The 11,400-nt window shown below is 34.1% G+C and overlaps 1 protein-coding gene across 2 annotated transcripts; it reads right to left on the reverse strand.

Moving 5' to 3' along the window:
• Window positions 1-6,168: 6,168 nt before the first annotated feature.
• LOC130982454 (uncharacterized) lies at window positions 6,169-8,418 on the reverse strand. 2 transcript variants are annotated; one of them, XM_057906465.1, is made up of 5 exons: window positions 8,303-8,391; window positions 7,498-7,570; window positions 6,967-7,040; window positions 6,741-6,867; window positions 6,169-6,677 (listed from the first exon to the last, which is right to left on the reverse strand). In XM_057906465.1, the coding sequence occupies exon 5, from the start codon at window positions 6,670-6,672 to the stop codon at window positions 6,400-6,402; it is 273 nt and encodes a 90-aa protein (XP_057762448.1). In that variant the 5' UTR covers window positions 6,673-6,677; window positions 6,741-6,867; window positions 6,967-7,040; window positions 7,498-7,570; window positions 8,303-8,391; the 3' UTR covers window positions 6,169-6,399. The 2 variants fall into 2 exon arrangements, with proteins under 2 accessions (XP_057762448.1, XP_057762447.1); XM_057906464.1 differs by having other exon boundaries at window positions 6,171-6,666; window positions 8,303-8,418.
• Window positions 8,419-11,400: the final 2,982 nt, after the last annotated feature.

Below are 11,400 nucleotides of genomic sequence, written 5' to 3' on the forward strand. Positions count from 1 at the left end.
GATGTAAGTCATTTTCATCCTTCAAATTTTAAAAATTAGTCAAACTAGTCCTTATAACAATTTCTAATTTAAAATAAATTAGTTTGTATTGAAAGCCCCTACCTCAAGACGCAACACCATATCCCAAACGCCTCACTAAGTACTTTTCGTCTTAACTCGAGATCAACAGCAAACCACAACTTGGTCTCTGGTCACTTTCGCAGTACTCACAGCAACTTAAAAGCAACACGCAACATACAGAACTCGAACCTACGTTACCAAGACCTCAGAGTTTATAACCAAATATAATAGGATACTAATGCAGGGTTTTCTAAAACACAACTACTTACCGAACTATGAAAACGAACCAGCAGCGTTCATTGAACCGGCTTAGCAGCAGCCCCGGTAACCACCTCTAGTGGCGGCGGCGACCAGATCTCCGGCGACGATAGCTGAAACTAACATACAGCGACAATGAAGCTTCCGGAAACCCAAATGAAACGAAGACCAACATAAACCCTTACCGGCAGATTTTTTTCGGCGACGGCGATGAGGTTTTCCGGTGGCCAGAAACATAGAGGCGTAGCTCCCCGCGGCGGCGGCGGCAGCAGCAAGGCACTGACGGCGGCGACAGAAATAGTGAGGAACGGCGGATCTAATGGCAACGCGAGCTCCCTCTCTTCTTCGCGAACGGCGACGGCGTCGGACAGCAGGGAGGATGAATGACGGCGGCGCAGGCAACGGGACGCGGCGGCGAACTCCTTCCTGCGGTGACTCCCTCGTAAGTCTTCTCTCTCTCTTTCTATCCGATCTCTCTCTCTTCGTGCTTGCTGGCAGCGAGCTCGATGGCGACGTGGTGACGCGACGGCAAGCTCCCTCCTCCTCTCCTCCGCCCCGACACAAGGCTCTATGGACGGACGGCAATGGCGGCGACGGTGGCAGTGACACCCACCGCGCTGCCTTTCCTCCTTCTCCCTCACTCTACTTCCATGGAACCCCTCCCCTGCTTCCCCTTTCTTTCTTTTCTTCATTAGGTTTGCAGCTACTACTGCTGGAGGGTTGGGTGCACTAGTGTGTACCGGGTCAGGGGAACCGGGTAAGGTTTTCAGGGTTTTGTTTAGCTTAACATACACAAATTTTGATTTCAAGCATATAATTTTGTTTAGGTTAATAAATACATACATTTTAATTTTGAGTATATATATATATATATATATTGCAGCAAAATGTCCGTAAGAAAAATGTTTTAGAATAGAAAAGAATAAGAGAGATTTTGAGAAGAATTTAAAGAGAGAGATACTTTTATTGAAAAAAATTTTAAGAAGAAAAGATACAATTACTAATGTTTTGTTTGTCAATTATATTTCTATTAAAATTAGTAGTATAAAAAATTTCAAATTTAATATTATGAAAAAAATAAAAAATTATATAAGGACTAGTTTGACTAATTTTTAAAATTTGAAGGATGAAAATGACTTACATCTGGACTTTCAAAGACTATTTTGACTATAAAAATCTTTTGTACATGTCAAGTGACACGTGGCATGTCACGGGTATGCCACGTGTCACTGACCTGCCACGTGGCATGCCACGTATCGTTGACTTGCCACGTGGCGTTGACCGTAACGTTGGCCTACCACGTGGCGTGCCATGTCATAATGCCACATGGCACTTAACGTGCCACGTCATCGTCCATCTGACAGAAGGACTAATTTGACTTATTTTTTAACTTTCAGGGACTAATTTGATTAAAAAAATCATTCGGGGACGAAAATGAAGATCGCGTAATCTTTCGGGGACGAATTTGAGTATTAACCCTATGTTTTAAGGCCAACCAACTCTCTTTGTATTTCACCCTTTATTGAGCTTTTTCTGGGAGAAAAGAAGAGAATAGGAGAGCAAGAGAAAGAGGGGAAGATGGCACGCAGCATAACGTACATAACTGGATCGCAGCTTCTTGCTCTTAGTTGATGTGAGGGAGGAGGAGAGGATCTGCGATAGCCACATCTCTTCCTCTTCTCCACCAGGTTAAGGGCAAAGACACCCTCTCTCTTCTCTTCAACCCTCATCTACGCCTAACTACTTCACATTTTAGACTTCAATTCCAGTTTCAGGGATAGGTACAGAGTACTTAGAATCGCTTATGTGCCACACTGCACGGTACAGATATCAAACTATTCATTTAGAAGCCAAATACACTTGTAGAACCGTCTTATGCTGGAAAAGTCGTTCTGAGATGATAGAGAAGACTGATGTTAAAGCGCATCTGAATTTACTATTCTAAATATGTGATTCTCCTTTATTAGGATGATCTTCTAGTCTTCTTCTTGTAGAATTTCAAATGCGATTTATTGATCAGCTTTCTTATGGGTTAATACTCAAATTCGTCCCCGAAAGATTACGCGATCTTTATTTTCGTCCCCGAATGATTTTTTTAATCAAATTAGTCCCTGAAAGTTAAAAAATAAGTCAAATTAGTCCTTCTGTCAGATGGGCGATGACGTGGCACGTTAAGTGCCACGTGGCATGATGACATGGCACGCCACGTGGCAGGCCAACGCTACGGTCAACGCCACGTGGCAAGTCAGCGATATGTGGCACGCCACGTGGCAGGTCAGTGCCACGTGGCAGTTCAGTGACACGTGGCATACCCGTGACATGCCACGTGTCATTTGACATGTACAAAAGATTTTTATAGTCAAAATAGTCTTTGAAAGTCCAGATGTAAGTCATTTTCATCCTTCAAATTTTAAAAATTAGTCAAACTAGTCCTTATAACAATTTCTAATTTAAAATAAATTAGTTTGTATTGAAAGCCCCTACCTCAAGACGCAACACCATATCCCAAACGCCTCACTAAGTACTTTTCGTCTTAACTCGAGATCAACAGCAAACCACAACTTGGTCTCTGGTCACTTTCGCAGTACTCACAGCAACTTAAAAGCAACACGCAACATACAGAACTCGAACCTACGTTACCAAGACCTCAGAGTTTATAACCAAATATAATAGGATACTAATGGAGGGTTTTCTAAAACACAACTACTTACCGAACTATGAAAACGAACCAGCAGCGTTCATTGAACCGGCTTAGCAGCAGCCCCGGTAACCACCTCTAGTGGCGGCGGCGACCAGATCTCCGGCGACGATAGCTGAAACTAACATACAGCGACAATGAAGCTTCCGGAAACCCAAATGAAACGAAGACCAACATAAACCCTTACCGGCAGAGTTTTTTCGGCGACGGCGATGAGGTTTTCCGGTGGCCAGAAACATAGAGGCGTAGCTCCCCGCGGCGGCGGCGGCAGCAGCAAGGCACTGACGGCGGCGACAGAAATAGTGAGGAACGGCGGATCTAATGGCAACGCGAGCTCCCTCTCTTCTTCGCGAACGGCGACGGCGTCGGACAGCAGGGAGGATGAATGACGGCGGCGCAGGCAACGGGACGCGGCGGCGAACTCCTTCCTGCGGTGACTCCCTCGTAAGTCTTCTCTCTCTCTTTCTATCCGATCTCTCTCTCTTCGTGCTTGCTGGCAGCGAGCTCGATGGCGACGTGGTGACGCGACGGCAAGCTCCCTCCTCCTCTCCTCCGCCCCGACACAAGGCTCTATGGACGGACGGCAATGGTGGCGACGGTGGCAGTGACACCCACCGCGCTGCCTTTCCTCCTTCTCCCTCACTCTACTTCCATGGAACCCCTCCCTTGCTTCCCCTTTCTTTCTTTTCTTCATTAGGTTTGCAGCTACTACTGCTGGAGGATTGGGTGCACTAGTGTGTACCGGGTCAGGGGAACCGGGTAAGGTTTTCAGGGTTTTGTTTAGCTTAACATACACAAATTTTGATTTCAAGCATATAATTTTGTTTAGGTTAATAAATACATACATTTTAATTTTGAGTATATATATATATATATTGCAGCAAAATGTCCGTAAGAAAAATGTTTTAGAATAGAAAAGAATAAGAGAGATTTTGAGAAGAATTTAAAGAGAGAGATACTTTTATTGAAAAAAATTTTAAGAAGAAAAGATACAATTACTAATGTTTTGTTTGTCAATTATATTTCTATTAAAATTAGTAGTATAAAAAAATATTTCAAATTTAATATTATGAAAAAAATAAAAAAATTATATAAGGACTAGTTTGACTAATTTTTAAAATTTGAAGGATGAAAATGACTTACATCTGGACTTTCAAGGACTATTTTGACTATAAAAATCTTTTGTACATGTCAAGTGACACGTGGCATGTCACGGGTATGCCACGTGTCACTGACCTGCCACGTGGCATGCCACGTATCGTTGACTTGCCACGTGGCGTTGACCGTAGCGTTGGCCTGCCACGTGGCGTGCCATGTCATAATGCCACATGGCACTTAACGTGCCACGTCATCGTCCATCTGATAGAAGGACTAATTTGACTTATTTTTTAACTTTCAGGGACTAATTTGATTAAAAAAATCATTCGGGGACGAAAATGAAGATCGCGTAATCTTTCGGGGACGAATTTGAGTATTAACCCGCTTTCTTATATGCATAACTTGCTTTATAAAGATTGATCATAGTTTTATCTATGCTTAGTTATATCTTAAATTGCCATATCAGAGGATAAGATTTCTGTCTTCCTAATTCCTATACCCATTTTATATAATACCATACCAGAAACTGTCTTAGGTTCGAGGACCAACTTGTGCTCGAAAGCTTGTCAATTATCTTGAGGAGACTAAGGAAGATGCCGGGATAAACAACATCATGGTGTTGTTGGGAAGCTTCTGCCAGGCCTGTTTGTCGCTGCACTAATGTTCCTTGCAAGGAGCATGGGGCTGCATAACTAGTTGGGATGGAATGGAAGCATTGGCCTCATATGTGTAATGCGTTTTGTATACCAAAAAGGAAAATGTATGATGACTAGTTGACTACTGTGATCACTTCTTAATGAGTCTTTGAGAAACTCAATTCCCTATATGTGTTGTGCATCGATTCCAATTGTAAGAAATATATCATTGGAGACTCCACCAAGAATAACAAAGATACTATTCCCTTTCCTTCTTTCCCTCTTTCTTTTTTTTTTTTTCTTCCTTAGAAATTAGAATAGCACTTAACAGAACTAGATGTGCTATTTATGCTTTATACAATAAATCAATACATATCAAATGATTACAGTGTGTATAATGTTTCCGTGTCTAGAGGACGAGATGAATACACAAGATCTATCAAACTTTGTTAATATAACTCAAAACTTGCTGTACTCACAAGGGAAAATATGCAAGAATACCTAAAGGACTGAAGCAAACTCCCTGTATGCCTCCCAAGATCCTCTTTGATGGACATATATAGACTTTGGAGATACTTTTCTACACAAAAAAATCATGTTTAGCCAATTCTCAATCTCTATTTTGCTTCAAATATTTATGAGAAAGAAGTTTCACCCACAATCACTCATTATCCCTCAATATTTGCTAAACCAATTTGCCAATAAACGCCACATTAACACACTACGAGTCTCTAACTGCAAGCTCTCCTGAATTTTTGGGAGACACAACTTTCTTCCACTTAATTAAAGGAAGACTTCTGCCATCCGCATTACCTTTTCACAAGAATTGACGCATCATGAAATCAATCTTGTCATGAGCATAGGAAGGGAAGTTTGCATTTGATAGACCAAAATTGAAGATAGAACTGATTTTACCAAACACAATCTCCCAACCTTGTTTAGCATGCGCCCTTTCCAACTAGCCAATCTAGCACGAATTTTCTCAATCCCCTCTTGAAACGTCTTTCGCGCTGCTCTATCATAATCAATATTCACCCCGAAATATCTTACCAAATGTTGAGTGAAGTGAATGCTAGAAACACTAGATAAAATATCCTTCCTTCTCTGAGAAATATTTTTAGAATATTGAGCTTTCGACTTGGACAAATTCACCTTAAACCCAGATGCCTTTGTAAAAATGTCCAAAACTTCCATGCCTTCACTCACACACACTAACCTAACTCAAATAAACATCAGAGATTCAGAGTTTCCCCAAACCCTGCTGCACTTTGTTCAAAAGAAACCAAAAGAACAAGATTATATTCCCATTCCTGGTGAGGTCACGTAGGGTTTAATTTTCATGTAAATTATGATGACTCTATCAACTTTATAATTCATTTTCATGTAATTTTTTTATATTGTAACACAAAGGTGGATACAAAAAAAATCAATGATTGCAGTGTAAAACTAATATTTGTACATCTTTTAAATTTGAAGGTTCCTCCTTAATATAATGTCATATGATAAAGCAAATTGCCTCAGACCTCAGTCTTTAAAATTAAAAAAAAAAAACTAAGTTAAATATATGACATTCTAATATATGGGTGCCACAAATACGTGCGCCTCCTTCAATTTTATGCCATCAAATTCTACAATCCATACTTGGTTGGTTCAAGAGATATCATCATTTTGCTTTTGCTTCTTGGTCCTAGAACCCTCCTCTAAGGATTTCAATTTGTTCTTTATTGCGGCTATTTTTGCGCTACGACTTGTCTGTCCCATGCCGCTTCTGGTAAGATGCAACTTGTGTCCTTCACCAGTTGCTTTCGTAGGGTTATCGGCTGTTTCCAACATGTACTTCTCACCCGCAAGGCGAACAACCAACGGCCGGCCACAAGCTAACCTCCCATGCATTTTCTCCTTGGCCAATTTCGCTTCCTGCATACTCACTTTAACAATGGAAATCAGGGACTTGCTTGAAGCCAAGTAACTAAAGTATGCAATCAACGTACCTCATTTGTGCTATACTGGATAAAGGCGAAACCCCGTGGCTCCCCACGTTTCGGGCCACGAGTGTGCCACAAGAAGTCCTCAGAAACAATCTTTCCAAAGGGAGAAAACATTCTGAGCAGAGCAGCTCTGGTAAATATCAAAGAGAAAAAAGATGGTATTAGAATACGCATGATTCAATGTAGCACAACACAAATAAGCGTTTCTAGGAGTTATTATAAGTCTTACTCTGTAATTCTAAGATCAAGGTTACCAATATAGAGTCTACTTTCACACTTATCATCAACGCAACCATTTGGATCCTGCAATCAGCAATACATAAAATAAGTGCAGAACACAATCATTTAAAAACAAAAAATCAGAAAATTATCCGAAAAATTTTAGTTTCTATCGTATTAGTTAAGTAAACTCTAAGAACTCCAAAACATGAATTTAGTCCAAAGGTGTATTTATGAGATGATGTGCTCTTTTCTTTTCCTATGGCATTTAAAATCGGAGGTACTGTTGTTCCTCTTTGTAATACAATTTTCGTTCTAAAAGAATTTCTTCTTAGTATCTACATATATACATCTGATAGAAGTTCCATTTTGACATACAAATCATGTGAACATAATGCTTCTTAGATAAGGATAATCCTATCAAAAAGCAAAGAACAATATGGAACATGTAGAGCAGCATTACAAAACTCTTTAGGTAAACAAAATTAATTTCAATAACAAGGAAACATGAGATAGTTAAGATTTCAGGCTAAAACCATACCATGATTGCAAAAGTGTGCAAGTGAAACTTCTTCTAATCAACTAAAACTCCAAAGCATCAAATCTCCTTCACTCTGCAAATAAACAATACAATATAAATGTAACTCTTCATTCTACAGGTCTTAGCAAAAACTTGAAGGTTGACATATTAACAAATTCTTTGATAGAATCAACTTGAATGCGGTTCATTCAAAGTTAGTCTATTGCCTGCAAAAGAGTCATCGTTCTACAGTGCAAGTGCAAATTTGCAATAGCAATTCTTAGAGAACAGAATCCTATGTATGATTGATTTTACTGTAATTGAGATGCCAAAGATCAACAAACTCTTCTTGTTCTGTTTCAGATAAGAATTTATTTCTTACTCTTTTGAATGGAACACTCATTTTAACAGAAAAGAATAACAATAATAACAATAATAATAATAAGCTTAATGATCCATGCTACAAAGAGAAATCCAAATATAATTAAATGAAATTTTTTTTATATAGTCAAATTTTCAATTTTGCAAAATGGGTTCCTTCTCTCGGGGGAAAAAAAAATCGAAGAACAAAACAATTTTGAGAAAAAAAATTAAAAGTCAATTAAAAACGCTGAAAAGCACTCGAACTTAGAATATAAATTAGAGTTAACTAGAGCTTCCAAATGGCTATACAAATTAAATTCGAGAGGTTTTTTATTGCTGCCCACAATTTACAGAACAACAGAAAATATTGCGAAAGTACCTACCTAATCAATAAATTGATTGATTTTCTGATGGTTAATAAATTAGAGTAAAAACTTGGAAAATTAGATGAATAGACGATTACCGTGAAGAAAAACGATGCCTTCGACTGCAACTAGTTAGGGATTCTGTTACTGAAAGATGATGAAGAAGAAGAAGATGAACTCCACACGGTAGAGTTGCTTCACAGTGGGCTTGACTTAATGGACCGGCCCAATGTAAAATTTCCTTAGTTTTTTATTTCTTTGGCAAGGAAATTTGCAGTTTAATTTTAATCCATTTACAACATAAAATTTTGGATAAAATATTTTTTTCTTAACATTTATTTTTAATGTTTTCTCAAAAATAATTTTAATATTTAATTTTATCTTAAATATTTTTAAATTTATTCAATTTTACTTTTAATATTTTTAAATTTATGTCAAAGGTACTCTTATATGTTTTCACTTTTATCTTTAACATTTTAGTTTTTAGATAGAGTATAACTAAAGAGCCATTATTATAAAAAGGTTTTAGTCTCTTAAAATTAATTATAAAAAATTGTTTTAGTATTTTAAAGGTTAAATACAAGAGTATTTTTGTTTCTTTAATAGTATATTAAATTTTTTATTTTAATATAATCAAACAATTTTAATTAATTTTATAAGAAAAAATTTAATCTTTTTCATGTTCGTGATTAAAAGAGTATTTTAGTACTCTAAATATGATGAACTACAAGAGTATTTTTATTTTTTTATATCATATTCAAAATTTTCATTTTTAATATAATCAAATAATATGAATTACTCCTACGATAGTACGATGGTATCTTAGTTTTTTTTACTTAACCTTCAAAGGCTATTTTGTTTTTTGAACATCAATTATAAAAGTATTTTAGTCTTTTTAAAAATTGAGATTAATTCTAAAAATTTATTTTAGACTTTTAAAAGTTAAATATAAGGATATTTTAATCTTTTTATATTTAAAATTTTTAATTTTTAATACAATCATACAATCTTAATTAATTATACAAGGGTAATTTTGCCTTTAAAAATCAATGTTAAAAAAAGTTTTGTAGTCTTTTAAAACGAATTCTAGAAAAACTTCAAATTTGTTATAATAAAATTTAAATATTAATTTCTAATACAATTAAACATACTTAAATATGAAAGATATTTTAGGTTTTTTTAAAATTAAACTAAAAGAATATTTTATGGTTATTAAAATCAAATTTGAATTTCTAATATGAGTAAACCATATGAATAATTCTATAATGGTATTTTAGTATTTTTAAAATTAAACTTAAAACATTGTTTTGATATTTTAAATATTAAGTATAAAGATATTTTAGTTGTTTTAAAATTTTTAATTTTTAATAAAATTAATTAAGATTTATTCTAAATAAAAGAATGCTACATATTTAAATTTGTCTGTTAACTAAGTTTAACTAAGTTAAACAATAATATTTAGGTGAATGACAATGAGTGGGAGTGAGAGTGACAAAAATAATTTTCAGTGAATTAGATCAATTTGATTGAACTTTGTTAAAACGTAAAAAAAAAGACTTGAACGTGTAGTATTTTTTTTTTTAAAATAGGTATTTTAGACTTTTTAAGATTAATACTAAAAAATTATTTTGGTATTTTAAAAAATTAACTATAGGGTGTTTAAATCTTTTTAATATTGAATTAAAATTCATAATTGCTAATAAATCAACTAATATTAATTATTTATATAAGGATATTTTAATAATTTTAAAATTATTATATAAAAGATATTTTGGTATTTTTAAGTTTAGTGTTAAAAAATATTTTAATTTTTCAAATAACTCTGGAGGTTTCAGTATTTTAAAAATAAAATAAAATTTTAATTTATAATACAATAAAACAACTATAAAGATAAAAGGGAACCAGCTAAAGAAGACACATTATTTTTATTTCATACCCAAAATAAATATAAAAAAAAAACTTCTTTTTCACTTTCTTACACACAATCTTCTATTCACTTTCTTACCACAGACAATTAGGATTAACCGATTAACATATCTAGTCACACACCATGATATCAATAGTAATTAAAATTGTGCCCACAGTTTCTAATACACGAAAACTAATAATAGAGATAAAATTAAAAGTAAAACAGATTTCTGTGTTAGCTTAGAAATTTAATGCTTCAAATGATGTACTTTCACACTAATAAAACATATAAATTAGATCTTATATAAATTTGCAGGAGAAAAAAAAAAGGCTAGAGTTGTACGATAGTTGAGATGTGAATCTACAAAATTGAAGAGTTGCATACTAAAACATTATTCTTAAACTCGACAATAATATGTATGGTGAAATTGAAAGAGAAAATCTAAAGGTGGTGAATTGAATTATATTGACATAAAACTTCATTGAGTTAGCAATCTACATTTTTTATTGATAAAATAGCCATACAGCTCTGAAAATTTTTACAGTATTTTAGATTCAATACAACACTAGAATATGTGTTTCTCTTTAGGATTGTTATTTCTTATCTACTCTTCTTAGTCTTTAATATTAAACAATATATACACAATTTTCTTTTTTTTAAATTCATTTTAGATAATTTTCTTTCTTTTAGATAATATATATTCGATTGTTTTTTATAGTTTCACCAAATTTATAATCAAGTCTATATACTTTTTTTTTTCTTTCAATTATGTTTCTATTTTTAATTTTATAATTAAGTCATTCATAGTGTAAAAATTGTTAGTTTACTAAATATTTTTCTACCAATTGAAGATACCAATAACTAAGAATCTAATTAGATCTTTGATCATATATTTTAAAAAAAAGATATTATGTTAATTTTAATATTTTTTATATAAAAATAACTTAATTATAAAATTAAAACCAGTATAGAAACTTAATTAAAAAGAAAAAAAATATAGACCTAATTAAAAATTTAATAAAATTATAGTTTATAAAGACCAATAAAATAATAATAATAATAATAATAATAATAATAATAATAATAATAATAATAATAATAATAAATTGTAAAACTTAAATTGTGATAAGCTAGAATACCATATAATGGAATACAACCAATTATGCTTAATAATCAAAATTTCTAAAAACTGTGATTACAACCACTTCATAGAGAAGCAGCCAGCCAAACTTTGATTGCTAACTAGACTCAAACCTAAATCTCCACCACTTCCAGTCTTCCACTACT

This window comes from Arachis stenosperma, chromosome 5 (genome assembly GCF_014773155.1).
Source record: "Arachis stenosperma cultivar V10309 chromosome 5, arast.V10309.gnm1.PFL2, whole genome shotgun sequence".
NCBI lineage: Eukaryota > Viridiplantae > Streptophyta > Magnoliopsida > Fabales > Fabaceae > Arachis > Arachis stenosperma.

What these genes read in the sequence shown, in the direction of transcription:
- LOC130982454 (XM_057906464.1), bottom strand. An exon ending in CTTGATCTTAGAATTACAGA is followed by an intron (nt 6,868 to 6,966) that starts GTAAGACTTATA and finishes GATATTTACCAG; the next exon opens with AGCTGCTCTGCTCAGAATGT. An exon ending in TCCAGTATAGCACAAATGAG is followed by an intron (nt 6,667 to 6,740) that starts GTACGTTGATTG and finishes GTGAGTATGCAG; the next exon opens with GAAGCGAAATTGGCCAAGGA.